Below are 23,093 nucleotides of genomic sequence, written 5' to 3'. Positions count from 1 at the left end.
ATACAATGTTTCATTGGATTCGCAACTCTGTCAGGCAATCATTTATTCTGCCTTCCACATGTAAGGGTTATAGTCTGAAAATAAAAGGCAAGACTAACATGTACAGAAGAAACACAAAATGCTGGGTAGACAAAAATGCTGGAGAAACTCAGCGGGTGAGGCAACATCTATGGGGAGCAGAAAATAGGCGACATTTCGGGTCGAGACCCTTCTTCAGACTGATGTCGGGGGGGGGTGGGGACGGGAGAAAGAAAGGGAGAATTAAGGCCGGGGTGGGGAAGAAAGGGTAAAAGAAAGGAGGCTGTGGGAGAGCTTGGAAGGGGGATGGGGAAAGGAGGGAGAAAACAAGGACCCCAACGGCAGACACTTGCTTTGCCACATAAAATGCTGGAGTAACTCAGCCAGTCAGGCAGCATCTCTGGAGGAATGGGTGGCGTTTCGGGTCAAGGCCCATCATCAGACGCTGCCTGATCCATTGAGTTACTCCAGCTTATTGTGCCCATCTTCAGTTTAGACCAGCATCTGCAGTTCCTTCATACACATACTAACTAACCTGTGCAGGGTTGGAATAACTGTGCTGGCTTCCCTCTGTGCTGTTTAGTTTAGAGATGCAGCACGGAAACAGGCCATTCGGCCCACCCCGAGTCCGCACCGACCAGTAAATGAACACTATCCTACACACACGAGGGCCAATTTACACATACACCGAGCCGATTAACCCACATACCTGTACGTCTTTGGAGTGTGGGAGGAAACCGAAGATCTCGGGGAAAACACACGCGGTCATGGGGAGAATGTACAAACTCCGTACAGACGGCACCCGTAGTCGGGATTGCACCTGGGTCTCTGGCACTGCAAGGCAGCAACTCTGCTGCTGCACCACCATGGCCACCCTTGGTGGTTATGATGAAAATAGTGAATCTGAAGTGTTTAAATTCCTCAACACTGTTCTTGACCATTTATTCCTGCTTATACCTTACTGGAGCCTCCATTAAATCAGTGCAATAAAAATAAATTGGTTTTTGCTTTTAGATGAGAGCATTTGAGGAGAAATTGATTTTGGATCATAGTTGGAAGATATATGAGCAATGGAAATTTTGAAACATTCAACCAAAAAGGAGCATAGAGTTGACTGTTGACCTGCAGCTAATCTTGCCCAATTTCATTCCATTTCTGTCCTGCCCTTTATGTTGTTGAAGTCATTTGTTGGGAATTCTCATGGTATTCTACATACACCAGCATCAATTTCAGAGGTGACTCTAGTTCCATTAAGTTACAGCTGCAAAACCAGGGGAATCCCAAATAATATTTTGAGAATTGGCATTTTTAAACTACATTTTCTGGTGGGCTGTGACATAATATGCTGGCGTAACTCAGCAGGTCAGGTGGATATTCTTTTTCTCCAGAGATACTGCCTGACCCACTGAGTTACTCCAGCATTTTTGTGTCTTATCTATGGTGTAAACCAACATCTGCAGTTCCTTCCTACACATTTTCTGGTGGGCTTGTTTAATTGAGTTGGATAGTGAGTCCAATTGGAATACAGACTGTAACAAAGGAACATCCTATCCTTAAATGGTGTAGGGAGGAACTGCAGCTGCTGGTTTAAACCAAAGAGCTGGAGTAACTTTGGATAGGCAGCATCACTGGAGAGAAGGTATGGGGTATAGATGTTTCACCTACTCCAGCATAGGACACTTGATGCTAGTAGGAAGGGTATTTGCATGATTTCAGCAATTGAATTAGAAAAGATACACATAATTTGTTGGGGAGGGGCGAGTTGAAGGATAACATTGGCCAGAGTTCCCTGGACCTCCTATGTAATACTGCCATGGGAGATTTTTGTCCACGTGAGAGAATGCGGATTGCCAATGTAATAACGCAGCTGGCACCTCTCGCACTGTACCCTCAATCAGTCCTAGAAACATCGAAAATAGGCGCAGGAGTAGGCTATTCGGCCCTTCGAGCTAGCACCGCCATTCAATATGATCATGGCTGATCATCCAAAATCAGTACCCCGTTCCTCCTTTTCCCCCATATCTCTTGATTCAATTAGCCCCAAGAGCTATTTCTAACTCTCTCATGAATACATCCAGTGAATTGGCCTCCACTGCCTTGAGTTGCAGAGAATTCCACAGATTCACAACTCTCTGGGCGAAAAGGTTTTTCCCTCATCTCAAGTACTGCACTCAAGTCAGGTTAGACTCTGTGCTGGAGTCTCTCGGGAGGACAATTTGAACAGAGAGCACTGCCACTAAGCCACAGCTGAGACAAGAAAATCAGTAAACAATTTTATTTTTACCTTTTATCTATCAAGGGACTCCATTACTTATTCCAAGCTCAGACTCGTTGGTGCCTTTAATCTCTGCGCAATTTGCATGCTAGATTTTAAGCGTCAACACTTAAATGCACCAATTTTCCATGATGAATATCTGCTCACACCAGGTTATCTTTTGTATCGGGTATTTCTGTATTTGTAAAAACCTAACTTATCCTGTAGACCATCGACACAAGGAACCGCTGATGCTGGTTTACTAAAATAGACATCGTGCTGGAGTAACCCCTTGGATCAGGAAGCAGGACATGGATAGGCAGTGCTTTGAGTTGGAACTCATTGTCCGACTGATGGAAGTAGTGGGGTAAAAAGCTGGAAGAGAGGTGCGGACTGGACAAAGCCTGATACAGTTGGGGACAGAGTGGGGCATGGGGAGTAACTTGTCAGATGCTTCAGTTTAGTTGATGCAGTGAAAAGCCTTTGTTGCTTGCTAACCAGTCAAGCGGAGAGACAACACATGTTTGCACACGAGCCATTCACAGTGTACATATACATGATCAGGGAATAACATTTAGTGCAAGATAGTGCCAGTAATATCCGATCAAAGATAGCCGAGCGTCGCCAATGAGGTACATAGTAGTAGTTCAGGACAGCCCAGTTCAGGACAGGACAAGTTGGGTAAAGTCGGAGATGAAAAGACAAAAAACACAAGACAAGGAGAGGTGTGGAATATGAAGCCAGAGGAAGGATTGTCAGTGAAGGGCCGGAGGAAGGGGGAAGTGGCAAATGGGTGTCTATCCAGGGGACGAGAGGGAGAAAAGGAGGGGAGGTTATGTACAACAATATCAATGTTGAATTCACCTAATTTAGATAACTATCCCTCTAACACACCCCTCTCCCATTTCTTCCTTTCCCTGAGCCCCCACCTGGATGTGAACTCAATTCTCCCTTTCACCTACACACGTGGCCTGAGGCCAATATTGGTTCAACCAGCTTCCCATTTCACATGAAAGAAGGAACTGCAGATGCTGGTTTAAACCAGAGATAGACATGAAAAGATCCGACACGTCGCCTGTCCCTTTGCTCCAGAGATGCTGCCTGACCCGCTGCGTTACCCCAGGTTTCTGTGTCTTGCCCATTTCACGCCTCTTTCATCCATAATCTCCTTATCTCACTCTTTGTCTTTTCATCACTGGCCTTTGTCCAAACACCTGCCAATCAAAACCCCTTGCACCTGTATCCACCGGTCACTTGCCAGCCTTTGTCTCGCCCCCACCTCTCTTCTAGATTTCTCCCCCCCTATAGACAATAGGTGCAGTAGTAGGCCATTCGGCCCTTCAAGCGTGATCATGGCTGATCATCCACAATCAGTACCCCGTTCCTGCCTTCTCACCATATCCCTTGACTCCACTATCTTTAAGAATTAGATAAATTCTCTCTTGAAAGCATCCAGAGAACCAGCCTCCACCGTCCTCTACAGCAATCAGTCTGGGGAAGGGTCCCAACCCAAAACGTTGCCCTTCCACATTTTCCAGAAATGCTGCCAGCACGTTGTGTCTTATCCTGTAGGCTCTCTCTTGCAGCTATTCTCTGAAGATAATTCAGAGATGTTATTCTCAAGGTGATGTAGGATGAACCATTGCAGTCACTTAAAATGGTCTGCTAATTATTCTTGCAAGTGCCATTGCCCATTGCCCTTTCTCCCCCCCCCTCTCTCCCCCTCCCCCCCCCCCCCCACCTCTTCCCCCCCCCCCCCCCCTCCTCTCCCTTCCCCCCCCCCTCACACTCTCCCTTCCCCCCCACTCTCCCCCTCCCCCCCCTCTCTCCCTCCCCTCCCCACCCTCTCCCACCCCCCCCCTCTCCCCTTCCCTCCCCCCCTCCCTCCCTTCCCACCCCTCCTCCCCCCCTTCTCACCTCCTCACCCTCCCCTCCCCCCCCCCCCCTCCCTTCCTCCAACCCACCTCACTTCCTCCCCCCCCCCTTCCTCCCCCCCCCTCGTACTCTCCCTCCCTCCCCCCCCTCCTCTTCCCCCCCCCCCCCACTCTCCCTTCCTCCCCCCCCTCTCCCTTCCTCCCCCCCCCCCCCCACTCTCCCCCCCCCCCCCCTCCACTCTCCCCATCCTCCCCCCCCCCTCTCCCACTCCCATCCTCCCCCCCCTCCACTCTCCCCATCCTCCCCCCCCCTCCACCTCCCATCCCCCCCCCCCCTCTCTCCCTCCCCCCCCCCCCTCCACTCTCCCATCCTCCCCCCCCCCACTCCACTCTCCCATCCTCCCCCCCCCCATTCTCCCATCCTCCCCCCCCCCTCCACTCTCCCCATCCTCCCCCCCCACTCTCCCATCCTCCCCCCCCCCACTCTCCCATCCTCCCCCCCCCCCCCCCACTCTCCCTTCCTCCCCCCCACCCTCCCTTCCTCCCCCACAGTCTCCCTTCCTTCCTGCCCACCCCCCTGCTTGCTGTCCATCTTTTCATCCTGAAATCATACTGCTGACAATTATCCTGACACAACTACCCTTGTGTTTGTAACCTTCCATCCTGCTTGTCTGATTTAGGAATGTTTGATGTCCGACTATTAGCAAAACGAAAGGTGCTTTGATGAAGAAAAGATTGAGTTTAGTAGATCCACAATCTTCTAATAAATATTTCCCCTACATTCACCCTTGCAAATGTGCGTTGAGGGCAGAGCTAGACACACCTGAGTCTACCCGTTATTTATATAATGATTTGTTTCTTTGGTGTCATTGCCACGAAGCAGAGATACAGAGGAGAGAAAAAACAACCTCAATTTGCAAGATTTTTAAGATTTCCTTTCCAGCTTGGTCTGTTTGAACTGCCATTATATTCTTCTCAATATCATAATATCTTAGGAAGAGAATTGCAGTCAAAGGTCCTTTCTGATGCTTGGGGGGCAATAAAGGAAAATAGCTTGGACACATGCAGCCAGCGTCAAAGTATAAGTGATCTATCTGGTGGCAACCGATAATGTGAAGCCTGTTCATCTGTGTAATTTGCTAGTATTCAGTGTGCAATTCACCAATTGAATAGGATCTTTTCTGTACAATGCCTCATCCATTTCTTCATCGGTTTGAAATGGCGTTGTCGTGATAGCATGGCTCAGGCACACTCTGACCGACCGACCGACCGCACTGTGCGGCAGCTGTTTATTTGGTGAAAGCAAAGTGCAACTTGTGTGTGGCCTTTCAGCAGCCTTGCAATCACCATGGAGCAAGCGGCAAGAATCTAGCCCCTTGAGTAGTCGCCACTGATGACACTAACAAGTAGGTATTCTTATATTTAAAAGTAGTTTTTGTCTGGTTTAGGTTTAGTTTAGTTTATTATTGTCACCTATACCGAGGTGCACTTTCGACTATAAACTTAAGATTGTAAAAAAATAACTTCCCTAATGTGTGTAGGATAGTGTTAGTGTGCAGACTCGGTGGGCAGAAGGGCATTTTTCCGCATTGTATCTCTAAATTAAACTAAACTTTAGAGATACAGGGTGGAAACAGGCCCTTCGGCCCAAGGAGCCCATGCCGACCAGCGATCACCCCGTACACTAATACTATCGTACACACTAGAGACAATTTAAAACTCTTTACCGGTCAATTAACCTGCAAGTTGGATTTTTGGAGTGTGGGAGGAAACCGGAACGCCCAGGGGAAACCACGTGGCCACAGGGAGAACATACAAGCTCCATATAGACACAGCACCCGTGGTCAGGATCGAACCTGGGTCCCTGGCGCTGTAAGGCAGCAACTCTACCGCTGCGCCACTGAACCGTACAGTTTGTTGTGTGCTGTCCAGTTGGTGGAAAAACTACATGATCACATCAAGCTGTCCACAGTGTACAGACACTGGATACAGCATTAGATGTACCATATAGAGATATTGATACAATATTAAATGCACCATAGAACAGACTGCAGCCATTTCTTCTAATGTACATTCAACAATGAAAAATAATCTAAATTCTTTTGTCAGAGTGCATCTGAGAAAAAACAACCTTCTGCAAAAAAAAACAGAGGTGAATTGATGGTTTGTTGAAGGTGCTTTGATAATGAAAAGCTTGAGTTTAGCCAAAGCTTGTTTTATGAGTTTCAAAGGGAAAGATGGTGTCGAGTTAACAGAGGAAATTCTGGAGCTAAACTAAATATGTGCTTGAGTGCAAAGCCTATCTTCGCTCCGTTGATGCTGCTGCACCCGCTGAGTTTCCCCAGCATTTTTGTCTACCTTCGATTTTCCAGCATCTGCAGTTCCTTCTTAAACGCAGAATCCTTAATGTTGTGGGCCAAAGAATCCTGCACAGGAGGTGGCCCATGAGTAGATTTGAACACACTTTTTAGCATTTTTTAAATGAGATGGGTGTAGACTGGGAGCAGGCAGTGTACGTACACTGGGCACAGTTGATGCCTGTGCCTGATGCAGACAGCAAAGTTGCACTGAGCTTAAGCCACTGGCGTTCTCAGAAGACCTTGCATCAAATCTCAGCCAAGCTAGGCATCTCTTTTGTAACAAAGGAGATAATCCCTACTCTTAGATGAGGTGCATTGCGTTCAGTCTTTTTGTTTTGCTAATTGCTTCTTCAAAATTTCAAATTTATTATTGCATCAATAGTAACCTACTCATGGATGCAACCCTTTTTTAATTATTCATAGTGCACTTAAAGTGTGCTGCTCTTGCCATGGCATCAGCTCCACTTTGCAGTCAGCAACATTTAGGTTGACATTTCTATCTTCTCCTGGCTCCCTGGGCTATCTCTGCACTTTCCAATAGCATGTCTGACATTTAAGATCCAGATATACTGACTTCGCACAAGTTTAATCTTGGCAAATTTATACTGATCGTCTCTCATCAATGAGTGTGTTTTAGCCTCGTTTACACCAACCTCCCTGGCCGAACCCTTTAACTGGGTTTACGGGTGCTGATACTCAGTAGACTCTTTGTCGATGCTGAAACCAACGACATTAACCCTTTCCATGATCTACAGAGGGACCAGATGTGGTCCATTCTACAACAGTGGTGCAGTAGTAGAGTTGCTGCCTTACAGCGCCAGAAACCCGTGTTCGATCCTGACTGTGGGTACTGCATGTACAGAGTTTGTACATTCACCCCGTCACTTTGAGTTTTCTCTTGAGTTTTAATCGATGTCCAGGTTTGTAGGTTAATTGGCTTCGGTAAAAACACACAAAATACATTTGAACATAAACATCCACCACAGTTTCTTCCACATTCCTCACATGGAAAAAAAAAGTTCAATCCATTCCAGTCTTTGACTCCCGCGGTCGGGGGGCCACATTCCGTTGACACTGTGATGGAAGGTGGGGGGGGGGGGGAATCTCACCTCCCCCGTGACGGTGATCGGACCCCGGATCGCGGCTGGTCAAACATTCTGCGTCGTTGGAGCTCCCGACATCTACGGTCTCTATCTGCACTCTCCCTCATTTTCTTGTACCTTCACTTTTAATTCTCCCTGGTCTATGCCCATCAACTCTTCTTGCCTTTATGATTCCTTTTGCCATTAACCCACATTAAAGGAAACATTTCAGTAGCAAATTAACTTGCCGCACAAGAACAAAATGTGGAAGGAAATTAGAGCATCTGAAGGAAACTGACACTCTTGCGAAGAGAAGGCGTGTACGCTGCACAAACAGCACCTGGGATCAGTGTGGAATCCTGGTTCTACAAGGCAGCAGAACCTTCATCCTTCTCCATGGCAAAGGCTATTGCAGTGGGGGTTTGAGGGGGTTCAGTAGGCTAAGTCTACCTTTGTGGAGGACTGGTTAGCATTTCTTAAGCTGATAACTGAATGGCAGTGGAGGCCAATTCACTGGATATGTTCAAGAGAGAGTTAGATACTGCTCTTAGGGCTAACAGAATCAAGGGATTATGGTGGGAAAGCAGGAACATGGTACAGATTGGGGATGATCAGCCATGATCATATTGAATGGCAGTGCTGGCTCGAAGGGCCGAATGGCCTATTCCTGCACCTATTTTCTATGTTTTTCTAACTGAAAGGACAAGAGGTTTGAGTACATTTTTAGGCAGAGGACATTTAGGATGTTCAATGCTCCAGGAGACTAGTGGAACCAATAATCCAATAACTATTTGGAAACCGAAGAATGATAGAAGGAAAGGACAGGAACAAAGGTGTCTTTCCAAGATCTGTAAAGGGGACAGAGGAACCAAATGGTCGGCTCCTGCTTAAAATTTTTATTTTTATTGCTTGTTTCTAGCTTTTGCAGATATGGCCATCATTTATTGTCCAACATAAAAAGAGAGATTCACTGACATGTTCATGTTATTGGAGCAGAATTAGGCCATTCGGCCCATCGGGTCTACTCCGCCATTCAATCATGGCTGATCTATCTTTCCCTCTCAACCCCATTCTCCTGCTTTCTCCCCAAACACCCTAACACCAGTTCTAATCACGAATCGATCAATGCCCAGTGTAAAAATATCCATTGACTTGGCCTCCACAGCCTTCTGTGGCAATGGATCCCACGGCATATTTAAATGCAGTAAAGGATCTTCTATGTTGATGGGCCGTTAATGGATAAAGGAGGGCAGATTTATTTCACTGAAGGTGGTTTGCAAAACGAGTGAGTTTATGACAATCCAGAAAGCTTTGGCCGAGTGAAAAGTTGCGCACAAGCGCTTTCAATGAGAAGAAGCCAATTGCTCCAATTACCTATTCTTAGTGGTAGCTCCATAATGTTTGGTGACCTTCATATTTTGGATACGTGTATTCTCTAATTCCAAAAAAATAAACAAAATTCCAGAATGCTCATTGAATTTCACATCTTCTCTTGAAATTCTCCACGGCCTTCCAGAACCCTTCTTCCCACGCCTCCACCAGCAACACTGGAGTGATTATATTTTGTGGTGTGCATAATCTTTTCAATTACTGCAGCTGTTGATATGCATGGCAGCCTGATGTTTTATGCTATTCAATTTAAAAAAAAAAGAAATTATTTGTGGGCTTAAATTCTTTTGCTGGAATCTGTTTTGAATACTTGCTGATGTTGTTTCTTAGTGGGGGGGGGGGAGATGCATCTAAATGATTTGAAGTTTAGTTTGGAGATGCAGCACAGAAACAGGCCCTTCGGCCTGCTGAATCCGCACCAACCAGCGTTCCCCGCACATTGACGCTTTCCTACACACACTCGGGACAATGTACACTGAGCCAATTATCCTACAAACCTGTACATCTTTGGGGTGTGGGAGGAAACCGAAGATCTCGGAGAAAACCCACGCAGAGAACGTACAAACTCCGTACAGGCAGCACCCATAGTCAAGTTCGAACTGGATCTTTGGCGAAGGTTTATCAACTGCGGTGGATTTTGGAACATTTCTATGTATTTGGGAACTCTTGAGGATTAGGACTTCTGAATATATTTTTCAACATTTTTTAAAATCCTCTTTTTAGATTCATTGGATTTTTAGACTCGTTTGTTGGAGGGATGATTTCTTGCTTCTCATGCCGAAGCTTATTTCAAAGTCTAACATCAATTTGGTTGAATTTTATGTCGAAATGTAAGATTCACTTAAGTTTCTGAAAATGTCCTCCCTATTAATATGTTATTACATTATAATTAATATTGCATATCTCATTGTAGACGGCATTTTCGAGCAGGAATAACAAACGGGCAGTGCAAATTATAAATGCCCAGATGGAAGTCTTTTTCAATTTGGTCTCTTTCTCGCTGTTTGCTCATGTGAGGCTTTGTAGTATATTAAATTGGGATTTTGTTGAAGCTGTGGACTTTGTTACTGATTTATAGTGAACCAACACGTGCATGATTCAGATCTTGATCAATGCACGCATATCCTCAAAAGAATACTTTACACCCTCCATCTGGCTATGAACTGATGTAAGTTAGGCAATTAAGGCAGGTGACCTTTCAATGATTGATGTGCCTGTGGTTTTAAATGTACTTACTGAAACTGGAGCAAAAATCCTGAATTTTTTTTTTTTGTTTTGTTTAAATGTCCACACTACATAAGTTATAATTTGGAATATGTCTATATCTCCCGAGCACCTCATTAACAAGCCTATATTTTTATCAAAGCCAACTGCTGGAGGAACTCAGTGGGTCAGGCATCCTGACTCACTGACTTCCTCCAGCAGATCTTTTACTCAAGATTCCAGTATCTGCAGTCTCTTGTGTCTCAATACGTTCAGCATTTGCTTTAACGCCCCTGCTATCTGTTACAATTGGAGTTGCAATATCTGGTGAAATTCTATCTCCTGAAAACTAGGTATCTCCTTATTAGCACAGTTGATGCAGGATTGTTGGTTTGAAAATTGCTGTGAAACATTTTCTAAATGCAATGTTGCATATCCCGGCAACTTTAAGACCCACTTCCAGCTGTCAGGAATTCCATGTTAAAGGATGTGGAATGATTGCCAGGCAACTAATTGGTCAGCTGTAGCTCCTGATTAAATCATAGGTCAGTAAATAAGATGCACATTGACATTTGCAAACACAGTAATTAAAATTTGATAGTTGTGTCTGTCACTGACTGGCATGCTTCTCGTATGTTTAATATCCTTTCATTTTCATTTGATTAAAAAAGAATGTGATGGTATATTGGGGTTAGACAATCAGTTAGACAAAAAGGCATCCGGGATATAAAATGTTGTTACTGGATTCTCACTCACTTTGTGGCCCTGCCAGTTTCAGCAGCCATAAAAATGGACAAATGGTTAGCGTATTGTTTTTATTTGTAGTTCATTACTGTAATGCTCTTACTTTGAAGTCAATGGCAATATGACAGTGGTATGTGTCTTTTGACAACACTGGTGAATGCAAATATTACAGCTGAGTTAGTGAAGTAAATCTGCAAGGAATTTAACCTATCAGTGAATCATCATTACAATAACATTCTCTAAGAATTAATCAAATTACTGAAACCAATCCACGTTTGGGTAATAGACACAGGTACGAGACCCTGCCGGTGAAATGCCTGGACAAGAGATACAAACGATGGAAAATAATTAGAAAAACGAGGGGGTTTGTGAAACCGCTGACTGCCACAAACATTGGCGTCAATGGATAATGGGCTATAATTTGTATTTTATTTATGTCATGGAATTTTCTGCAGTGATCATAACCCAATTTTTTTTTAAAACCAGATACCAGCAGCCACAAAGGTAGTTACGTTGCCTGACATTCATTTCTGTTTGGTTTACAGGCCCAAAAAAATGAGAGGGAATCGATCCGACAGAAGTTGGCACTTGGAAGTTTCTTTGATGATGGCCCCGGAATTTACACCAGCTGTAGCAAGAGTGGTAAACCTAGCTTGTCTTCACGGTGAGTACTGGAAACAAAGTGTTGCATTTGTAAAATTCCTGCATGTTAATTTTTAATAATCAATGCCCCATTTAATGTTCATGGTTAAAAAAATTTTGGAGGACATTTTTTTCAGAGATGCAACGCAGAAGCAGGTACTTCGGCCCATCGATGATTCCGTGCCGACTAGCGATCCCCGCACATTAACTCTCTCTGCCTCTCTCTCTACTCCTATCTCCCTCTCCTCTCTTCTCTTCCCTATCTTTCTTCTCCTCTCTCTCTTCTCTCTTCCCTCTCTCTCCTCGCTCTCTTCTATCTCTTTCCCTCTTCTCTCGCTCCCTCTTCTCTCTCCCTCCTTTCTCTCTCCCTCGTCTTTTTCTCCTCTCTCTCTTTCTCTCCTCTCTCCCTCTCTCCCCTCTCCCTCTCTCTTGTCCTCTCTCCCTATCTCTCTCTTTCTCGCTCTCTCTCCTCTCTTCCTCTCTCTCTCTTCTCCTCCCTCTCTTTCCTCTCTCTCCTCTCCTCTCCTTCTCTCTGCTCTCTCCTCTCCTTCTCTTTTCGTCCCCTCTCTCCTCCCCCCTGTCTCCTCTTCTCCTCACTCTCTCCTTTTCTTTCCTCTCTGAGACCTCCAGTCATTTCTTTTCTCTAATCTCTATTCCTCTCTTATTCCCGCTCATCCCTCTCTCTCTCTCTCTCTCTCTCTCTCTCTCTCTCTCTCCTCTCTCTATCTCTCTCTCTCCTCTATCCTCTCTCTCTCACCTCTTTCTCTCTCTTCTTCTCCTCTTCTCAAAGACCAACTCTCTTCCCTCTCTTCTCTTTTTCCAACAACCACCTCCCTTCTCTCTTCTCTCCTCTCCTCCCTCTCTTTTAACGTGTCTGAAACCCTTTCTTCTCCTCTCTCTCCTCTCTCTCCGACTTTCCTGGCTTCTCCCTCTCATCTCTTCTCCTCCACATCCTCACCAGTACCTATTGATTGTCTTCTCTTCTCCATCTCCCCTCCTCCTCCTCTCCAACTTACTGCTACCCAACTCCCCAACCAATCCTCCTCTTCATAAGTGTGACCACCATCCCCCCAATCCCACAACATTCACCACATCTTCCCGGTGACCTTTTTTTTTCTCCCCGCAAAAATTCCACCCCAACAGTACACTCTTTTCCCAGCATTTGTGGACACACCCACCACCCATCGACCATGTAACCCCAACCAAACACCCCTCCATTGGTCAAATCTAGACCAGCTTTTCCCCCAACTCGCAGACACCCCACCATTTGTGGTCACCCCCCCCTCTATTCTCTTCTCCACCTCCAAGATTCAAGCGTCCCACACACACACTTTACCACACAGACCACACAACCACCACAAACATCAATCCACACACATCTCCAAAGATGGTGCACATACCATGCACACACTACCCACCCACACCACACACTCACACATGTGCCAAACAAACACCAACAGGTTTTGCACCAAATCACATACACCATTGTTCACACACCCCCAAACAAAACATACCAAAAACACATCCAACCAACGCTTTTCCCAATAAACACAAATCTTTTCCTTGGGGCAAATCACCCCATCTCTCCACACACCACCAACACATTCTTTGCCACATCAAATTAAACACATCAAAACACAGGATGGTCCACACATCACACACAAACAATCATCCCCACACATCATCCAAAAAACAAAACCCATATTTTGGGTCACCTTGCCACAAAACCCAACCCAACACAAACAACACCCTCAACACAACAAAAACACATTTTTATCAACCAAAAACCACACACATTTCCACCCCCCACACCTTGAACAACATATAATTCAAATCAGCCACACAAATCCTAAGGCAACCACCACATCCTGCCAAGAACAATCATTACATCAACAAAACACCCAAAACATTTTTTGAAATACACCTCAATCCAACCAAACACACATCATCAAGAGCCGCAAACCCCCCCTCATATCCCCAAATTTTACACAAACCCAGTTATCAATATCAAGTCAAAACACCACCTCACTAAAAGACATCAATCACACCCACATTTTACAAACCACAAACCCAACAACACAAAGGTTCCCAATAATCAAAATACCAAAAAAACCCCACCCCAACCAAAAAAAATGACACCAAGTCCACAAATGGCTGTGGCATTCAATTCATCCACCACCACACCATAAAACCCACCAAAACAACCACATTTCATCCAAATACCATTTTTTTCCAACGATTATAACAAACACAAAATTCCACGCCCACACAAATCACATCAAATGGACATTGATCCAAAACGCTTCAAACCCACACAAAAACCCACTGCGTTTTTAAAAAATCACCTATCATTAACATCAAACAACCAGCACATAACAGACCCATACCCCAAATCCTCCAAAAGTCATAAACAGATCACAAATCCACCATCCCAATCATCAATTGTCCACACTCCCACAACATACCTTTACCAATCAATCATCCCACACACAACCAAATCAAACCCCAAACAAATTAACACAAACCAAACACATCTGAGGCAGCAAATCCCATGGATAAATGCCCCGCACAATCATGGACCATCCACATATCCCTTCCAACAAACACACATCAATTCCCAACAATCGCGCTTACACCAAATCAACCAATTCAACAAGCAAAGTCCCCACAAAAACAAACCTCCTTCCACAAATACAATCCAACCCAACAAAATCAAATTCCTCAAATATCCAATCCACAAACAAAAATAACAAAACCTTCATCCTCATTCAACAATCCATCCCAACATTCAAACCCACATTAAACATCACAAAAAAAAATTCAAACAACACACACCGCCCCATTTTACAACAAACAAATTCATCCCAGCTTCCACTCATTACATTCAATCTTTACATAAGCCAAAACAAACATCAATACAACCACACCAGCACACACCCCGCACCCAAACTCACATTCACACCCACACATTTCAACATCAAATCATCTAAATCCAAACAAACAATCCACCACCACCAAAACCAACAAATCACACACCATTCACATCCACACATCAAATACCACCCCCAAAGTTTTCACACACAAGATCAATTTTCATCAAATCAAACATTTCACATCTCACACACAGTCAACACAAACCCCATTCCAAGACAACATCCCACATATCAAATACCCAAATCAATGGAAACATATTCACTTCACCACAACAATCACAACCCACACACATCTTTTCCCCATACATCCAAACCCACATCAAACCATAGTTCAAAATCATTCCATTATCAAACCACAGGAACAACATCACACCACACACAATCCAAATCACACATGATTCAAGTCAAACATCACCATCACACAACAATAACACAAACCCAACAAAACACAAAAACCATCTATCACAATCAAAACCACCAATCCACCACAAACATTACACATTATCAAACAATCAAACAACACAAACATCACAAACAAAACACAACCCCACCCACATCAAACACACCTCACCCACAATCACAACCAAACCAACATCCATCCCATTCACAACACAATAAAACATCAGAACCACAAAACAACACATCCAAACAACATGATTCCACACACAAACAATCCATCACAACATATTTTCATTCACACCACACACCCACAATCAAATCACACACAAATGCATTATCCACCCAAACACAAACATTCACAAAATGTCAACAAAACACCAATTTTTCACATCACACATTCCAAACATCTCCCCAAAAAAAAACCAACACAACCACAACCATCAACCACAATCTGTCAAACACACACCAACATCCACAAGAAATCATCCCACAACAAATCCATCACATCTTCCCCACAAAACCAACAATCAATTTCACCCCAAAAAATTACCTCACTCAAAACATCACATACACATCACACATTCACCAATCCCCAGCCATTCCCACCATTTCTCGTTCCACCTTTTGTGTAAAACTCACCCAAGACCCCTCAGGTTCCTATTAAATATTTCCCCCCACCCCCCTCACACAGGTCACTAACACCACAACCCACATCAACACTCATGCCCCCTGGTCCAAAAACAATACTCCACACAAATTCCACAGTGCGTTTACCCAACATCCACCCCCACAATCACATCCAAAATCCACGTATACAAGTTCCACCATTCCCACCACAAGAAGACAAAGCACATGTGCATTGCGTCTGATCAAACTAGGAATTAACATCAAACATATTTCTCCAGGTCAGTCGGCATCTATGGCTCAACCCCACACCAGCCTTCCCTCGCTCCAACGTTGTATTTTGGAATATCACATTACTTTCTGATTCAACAACACCTATCCCCATCCCCTCTCCAGAGGTACAGTGCTGGAGACCACTATTTCACTGTCTATGTCTTTCTGATGAGAGGTATAATGCCATAATTTGCTGTCATTTTACTCTGCAAGAAGATCATTCCATCCTGAATAAGTTTCTGACCACTACACCTATCGGGGTCTGCCTCAGAAGGCAGTGGAGGGCAACAGGATTTGTTCCACACATTCTCTATTGTCCCATTGTTAGCAGCTGCTTTTTTAAAAATATATATAGCCGCCCCATTTTCCCACGCCAACCAACATGCCCCCATCTACATTAGTCCCACCTGCCTGCATTTGGCCCATATCTCTCTAAACCAATCCTATCCATGTGCCTGTCTAAATGTTTCTTAAATGTTGCAATAGTAACTGCCTCAAATACCTCCTCCAGCAGCTCGTTCCACCTTTTGTGTAAAAAGTTACCCCTCGGGTTCCTATTAAATATTCCCCCCCCCCTCACCTTAAACCTATGTCCTCTGGTTCTCGATTACAATACTCTGGGCAAGAAATGCAGTGCGTTTATCCAATCAATTCCTCCCATCATTTTGTCAAGACAAAGCAAGTTCAAGACAAAGCACATGTGTTGGGAATCTGATAAACAGGACTAACAGCTAAAAATATTCTCCAGGTCAGTTGGCATCAATGGCTAGAGAATGTTGTATTTTGGGTCAATCACTTGCTGATGAAATATTGCATCCAGAGGTACTTGGTTATGGTCTTTGTCCTGCTGAGAGGTATAATGCCATAATTTGCTGATTCATAAGAAAATGCAAGGAAGATGAGGGGTGCCTCAGAAGGCAGTGGAGGCCGATTCTCTGGATGCTTTCAAGAAAGAGTTAGATAGAGCTCTTAAAGATATCGGAGTCAAGGGATATGGGGAGAAGGCAGGAACAGGGTACTGATTGTGGATAATCATAGTGAATGGCAGTGCTGGCTCGAAGGGCTGAATGGCCTACTCTTGCACCTATTGTCTATTGTCTATTATAAGAGGAAAAGACGGTAGATGCACAAAGTCTCTTGCCCAGATTAGGTGAATCGATGACCAGAGGACATAGGTTTAAGGTGAAGGGGAAAACATTTAACAGTAATCTGAGAGGTAACCTTTTCACACAAAGGGTGGTGGATATATGGAACAAGCTGCCAGAGGAGGTGTTGAAGCAAGGTCTATCCCAACATTTAAGAAGCAATTAGACAGGCACATGGATAGGACAGGATTGGAAGGATATGGACCAAATGCTGGCAGGTGGGACTAGTACAGTTGGCCGGTGTAGGCAAGTTGGGCCAAAGGACTGTTTCCACACTGTATCACTCCACGACTATAACAATTGGTAGGTTGCAACAAGTTTAATAGGGTGAGGCGTATAAGGAAGTAGTAATTGCATGATTTTGAGCCTGTGTTTCCACAGTCTTAATAGTGTAGGAGGGCGAACATATTAAGAGAAGTAAGAGCAAAAAAAACTGCAGATAATGGAATATGAAGCAAAAAGTGCATTGCTGGAGGAACTCAACAGGTCAGGCAGCATCTGTGGGGAGAAATGAACAGTCAATAACTTGTCGAGACCCTTTCTCTGGATTGAAAAAGTAGCAAGTGTTGAGAGTTGAGAGGGTAGCAAGAGCTGGCACACTGTAGGTGGATGCATGTGAGATGGGATAGATAAGTGGGGGAGAGGGAGGTGGAGATGACAACAACAACAGAGGCTGTGACGTGATTAATGGAGGCAACCCAGCTGCTGCAGATGATGGAATCTAATGGAAATGAAGGTGGAGTATGGAATCAAATAACAGAGGTAGGGTGGACAGAAGAGAAGTGGGTCATAGGTATACAAAATTGCTGGAGAAACTCAGCGGGTGCAGCAGCATCTATGGAGCGAAGGAAATAGGCAACGTTTTCGGGCCAAAAACCTTCTTCAGACTGATGGGGGGGTGGGGGGGGGGGGGAGAGGGAAGGAAAAGGGGAGGAGGTTACAAACTTAAAGCACAAGGCATTGGGGGTTCAGTTTGATGTGGATAGAGAACTGGCTGACAAACAGGAAGCAAAGAATAGGAGTAAACGGGCTCCTTTTCACAATGGCATGCAGTGACTAGTGGGGTACCGCAAGGCTCAGTACTGGGACCCCAGCTATTTACAATATATATTAATGATCTGGATGAGGGAATTGAAGGCAATATCTCCAAGTTTGCAGATGACACTAAGCTGGGGGGCAGTGTTAGCTGTGAGGGATGCTAGGAGACTGCAAGGTGACTTGGATAGGCTGGGTGATGGGCATTTTGGCAGATGCAGTATAATGTTTCCAAATGTGAGGTCCATTTTGGTGGCAGGAGGGAAAGCAGAATAAAATGGTGGCCGATTGGGAAGTAGGGGGAGAGCAGCGAGACCTGGGTGTCATGGTACACCAGTCATTGAATAGGAATGCAGCATGAGTAGCAAGTGAATGGTATGCTTTCATTGCAAAAGGATTTGGAATAGGAGCAGGGAACAACAGTCAGGTGAGACACACCTGGAGTATTGCTACAGTTTTGGTCTCCAAATCTGAGGAAGGACATTATTGCCATAGAGGTAGTGCAGAGACAGTTCAACAGACTGATTCCTGGGATGTCAGGACGAGACCCTTTCTCTGGATTGAAAAAGTAGATAAGTGTTGAGAGTTGAGAGGGTAGCAAAAGCTGGCACACAGTAGATGTGGATTGCATGTGAGATGGGATAAGGGGTCACAGCTAAGGATAAGGGGGAGAGATGGAGGTGAGATGGTGAACAACAACAGAGGCTGTGACCATGATTTAAGAGGAGTTAACCCTTGTGGTTAAGGGGATCAGGGCTATGCAGGGATACTGATGGAAATCTCATATGGAAATGCAGGTGGAGCCCATGGCCTATGGCACCTAATTTCAAATAACCCGAGAGGCGGATGGAGGGTGGGACAGAAGAGGAAGGGGGGGAGAAAGGGCTGCAAAAGGGGTCATTGCAGGATGCATTAGCAAACAATAGAATGGTAGAATGTGCAATGAGATTTGCAACACTGATGAATCGATGGAAAGAAGAATGTATTGGTCATATAATTGTGTTCAAATAATAATCAAAGTGACATTAGCAAATTTGCAGATGACACAAAGCTGGGTGGCAGTGTGAACCGTGAGGAGGATACTGTGAGAATGCAGGGTGACTTGGACAGTGTGGGGGAGTGGGCAGATGCATAGCAGATGAAGTTTAAGGCGGATAAATGTGAGGTTATCACTTTGGTAGCAAAAACAGGAAGGCAGATTACTATCTAAATGGTGTAATTGGGAAAAGGGGAAGTACAACGGGATCTGGGGGGTCCTTGTACATCAGGTACAGGTACAGATCAGGTCCTAAGTAAGCATGCCGGTACAGCAGGCAGTGAAGAAAGTGAATGGCATGTTGGCCTTTATAACAAGAGGAATCTTGTTATAAAGGCCAAAGAGGTCACAGTTTAAGGATAAGGGGGCTATCTTTTAGGACCAAGATGAGGAAAACATTTTTCACACAGAGAGTGGTGAATCTCTGGAATTCTCTGCCACAGAAGGTAGTTGAGGCCAGTTTGTTGGCTATATTTAAGAGGGAGTTAGATGTGGCCCTTGTGGCTAAAGGGATCAGGGGGTATGGAGAGAAGGCAGGTACAGGATACTGAGTTGGATGATCAGCCATGATCATATTGAATGGCGGTGCAGGCTCGAATGGCCTAACCCTGCACCTATTTTCTATGTTTCTATGTTTCTATGAATCGAATATAGGAACAAAGAGGTCCTTCTGCAGTTGTACAGAACCCTAGTGAGACCACACCTGGAGTATTGTGTGCAGTTTTGGTCCCCTAATTTGAGGAAGGACATTCTTGCTATTGAGGGAGTGCAGCGTAGGTTTACAAGAGGTTAATTCCCGTGATGGCGGGACTGTCATATGCTGAGAGAATGGAGCAGCTGGGCTTGTACACTCTGGGGTTTAGAAGGATGAGAGGGTATCTCATTGAAACATGTAAAATTGTTAAGGGCTTGGACACGCTAGAGGCAGGAAACTGTCTTCCCGATGTTGAGGTAGTCTAGAACCAGGGGCCACAGTTTAAGAATAAGGAGTAAGCCATTTAGAACGGAGACGAGGAAGAACTTTTTCTCACAGAGAGTGGTGAGTCTGTGGAATTCTCTGCCTCAGTGGGCGGTGGAGGCAGGTTCTCTGGATGCTTTCAAGAGAGAGCTACATAGGGCTCTTAAAAATAGCGGAGTCAGGGGTTTTGGGGATAAGGCAGGAACGGGGTACTGATTGGGGATGATCAGCCATGATCACATTGAATGGCGGTGCTAGCTCGATGGGCCAAATGGCCTCCTCCTGCACCTATTGTCTATTGTCTATTGATGTCCAGAAATAAGTTTCTGACATTGTCATTGTAGCAATACTAAAATTAAGAGACGAGGATTTCACCCAATTAAGGAACAAGGGTTTCACCCTAGAGGAACCTCAGTTTCAGTCTATCTTCATATATATATAAGAATGGAACATATACGTAAGAGAAGACTTTTGTTCCAGGTTTGGGAAAAGTATGTCATTGCTGCATGTTTTTCTTTGAAGAAACAGTAACACAACAATCCAGACACAAAGTAGATCATTAATTCATATAAATTACAAATGGGCATGTCCAGAATGTCACAATTTAAAAAAACTTATTGATGTGATATAGTGTTAAGACATTAATATTATTAAATAATATTGGCTTCAGAAAGTAATTATGCCAATGAGAAATTATAGCAAATATTAGGGGAGAAAAAGGAAGATTTAATAGATTCAGATTTTTGTGTAATCGTCAAACTTCGGGTGTAATTAATTAAATTGGGGTCTGTACATTAAAGCAATGCTGACCTAGCTTCTCAAAGTGCTTAAAATATAGTGAATACAGCCACCCCGAAAGGTCTATTGAGCAAAGGACATGACATTGGTAAGATGCACAGATCACTTTTTAAGTTTCATTATTAATGACTTGATATGTGCCACCGGCTAATTGGAACAGTGCAGTTATGGTTCAAGGTCACAGAGTGATACAATGTGGAAACAGGCCCTTCAACCCAACTTGCCCACACCAGCCAGCCAACACGTCCCAGCCACACTAGTCCCACCTGCCAGCATTTGGTCCATATCCCTCCAAACCTGTCCTATCCATGTACTTGCTTCTTAAATGTTGGAGGAGTCCCTGCCTTAACTACCTCCTCTGGCAGCTTATTCCATACATCCACCAACCTTTATGTGAATAAGTTACTGCTCAGAGTCCTTTTAAATCTTTTCACCTTTACCTTAAACCTTGATTCACCAACTCTGGGCAAAAGACTCTGAGCATCTACTCGATCTATTCCTCTCATCATTTTATACACCTCTATAAGACCACCTCTCATCCTCTTGCGCTCCAAGGAATATAGTCTCAGCCTACTCAACCTCCGCCTATAGCTCCATCCCTCTAGTCCTGGCAACATCCTCGTAAAAGGTGTACGAATGTGGATTTTTGGCCTCTGCCCAAACACATCCTTACCACCATCCCACGCCACACACGTTCTTTAGGATCATGGAAACCTGTAGGTGTTGGGAGAATGTGATCTGATGTGAGAGGAAATGGATTATTTGCACAAAATGCAGAAAGCTTGTTCGTATGTTTAGAATATTGCACTGATGTTGAAACTTGGAAGTACTGGGTGGGCGAATGGATATTGTTGGGGTGGGGATTCAGTGCAAGAGTTTGGATTGTGGTAAATTGCGAATGTGTAAAACTGATCAAGTCCGTGTTGCCTCCCATAATATGTGGTGGAGGCAGGTTCTCTCACAACATTTCAGTAGCATCCAGACAAGCTACTGTGGGAAAGGCCATGGGCTTAATGCGTTTGACGACATTGGCATGCTTGATGCTTGCCAGGTCAGGTGAACTAAGGTGACATGACAGGTGATCCAAAGCTGGGAAAAGTGCAGGAATGATTTACGAGGATGTTGCCAAGACCTGGGTGCTGGAGCTGTGGGAAGATGTTGCGTAAGCTAGCACTTTAATCCTCAGAGCACAATAGGCCAAGGTGATCTTATTGAGGTGAATGAGGGGAATTTATAGAGGGGAATTGAGAGCATAGTCTTTTACACAGGGTAGGGGGCATAAGCTTTAAGTTAGAGGGGAAATTTAATAGGAATCTGAGGGGAAGCTTTTTCACTCAGAAGATGGGGCGTAGATGGAAGAGTTACCAGAGGGTGTCGTTGAGGCTGGAACAATAACAACATTTACAAGACACTTGGACAGGTTCATAGGTATTAAAAATTTAGAACGATATGGGACAAATGCAAACAATTTGGACTACCTTAGATGGGCTATCTTGGTCAGCATGGCGAGTCGGGCTGATGGGCCTGTTTCCATGCCATGTGGCTCAATGACGTATTTCTGTGCTGTAGGAATCTGTGATAATATACTCGGACTCATCTTCTGAAAATAGAAGTAGCCCGGTACATAGGATAATTAGGTTGTAATCTGCTCCAACAGAGCAGATGGCAGGGGCCAATAGTTTAGACGTCCCATTGTTCAGCTCGAAGAATTTATGATTCATTCAGTGGCAGCCTGACAGCAGGAATGCTTTAGAGAGATGGGTGTCATCAACACAAATGTGGAAATCAATCTAATGTCTTTGGATGATGCTAGGAAGCAGTGCTGTGTAAATGACAGAGTGGAGGGCCCTTGAGATTGTGCGTTGGGAAAATAACTCATTGCTGTGATTGCGTAGCCATGTATGTGATGAATGGGACATGCCTTTTCCTTTATGTCTGGCTAATAGGTTTATACAATTAATTGCAAGGAATGCAGGAACAGTGGCCTTAATTTCACTAGACTTTGCATATAGGACGTTTATTATGCTGCAGGTCTAAATGTTTTTTTTTTAGAAAGCTGAAAGAATATTGGGTTCAAAAGTCCTGTCCAAGTTTCAGATATCATATTTCAGTGCCAATTAATTACGTTAGCTGCTATGGGAGCATCAATTATGACATCTTGTCTCAGAGAGTGCACAACTCCATCACATTCCAGACAGTCTTCTGTTCAGCTTCTCTAATAATGTCTTAGAAACATAGAAAAATAGGTACAGGAGAAGGCCATTCGGCCCTTTGGGCCAGCACCGCCGTTCGATATGACCAGGGCTGATCATCTAAAATCAGTACC

At 44.5% G+C, this 23,093-nt stretch overlaps 1 protein-coding gene across 9 annotated transcripts in view; it reads left to right on the top strand.

Moving 5' to 3' along the window:
* schip1 (schwannomin interacting protein 1) overlaps positions 1-23,093 on the top strand; it is a 582,838-nt gene that overhangs the window by 510,445 nt on the left and 49,300 nt on the right. For all 9 annotated transcript variants that reach the window (XM_055646367.1, XM_055646369.1, XM_055646372.1 and 6 more), the window contains one exon: positions 11,470-11,588. In XM_055646367.1, coding sequence (XP_055502342.1) covers positions 11,470-11,588 — 119 coding nt within the window. The remainder of the gene's footprint in view (positions 1-11,469; positions 11,589-23,093) is intronic.

The sequence above is a fragment of the Leucoraja erinacea genome, chromosome 14, assembly GCF_028641065.1.
Source record: "Leucoraja erinacea ecotype New England chromosome 14, Leri_hhj_1, whole genome shotgun sequence".
Classification (NCBI taxonomy): Eukaryota; Metazoa; Chordata; class Chondrichthyes; order Rajiformes; family Rajidae; genus Leucoraja; species Leucoraja erinaceus.
The sequence above is the reverse complement of the archived record's forward strand: the minus strand, read 5'-3'. Positions and strand labels throughout refer to the sequence as shown.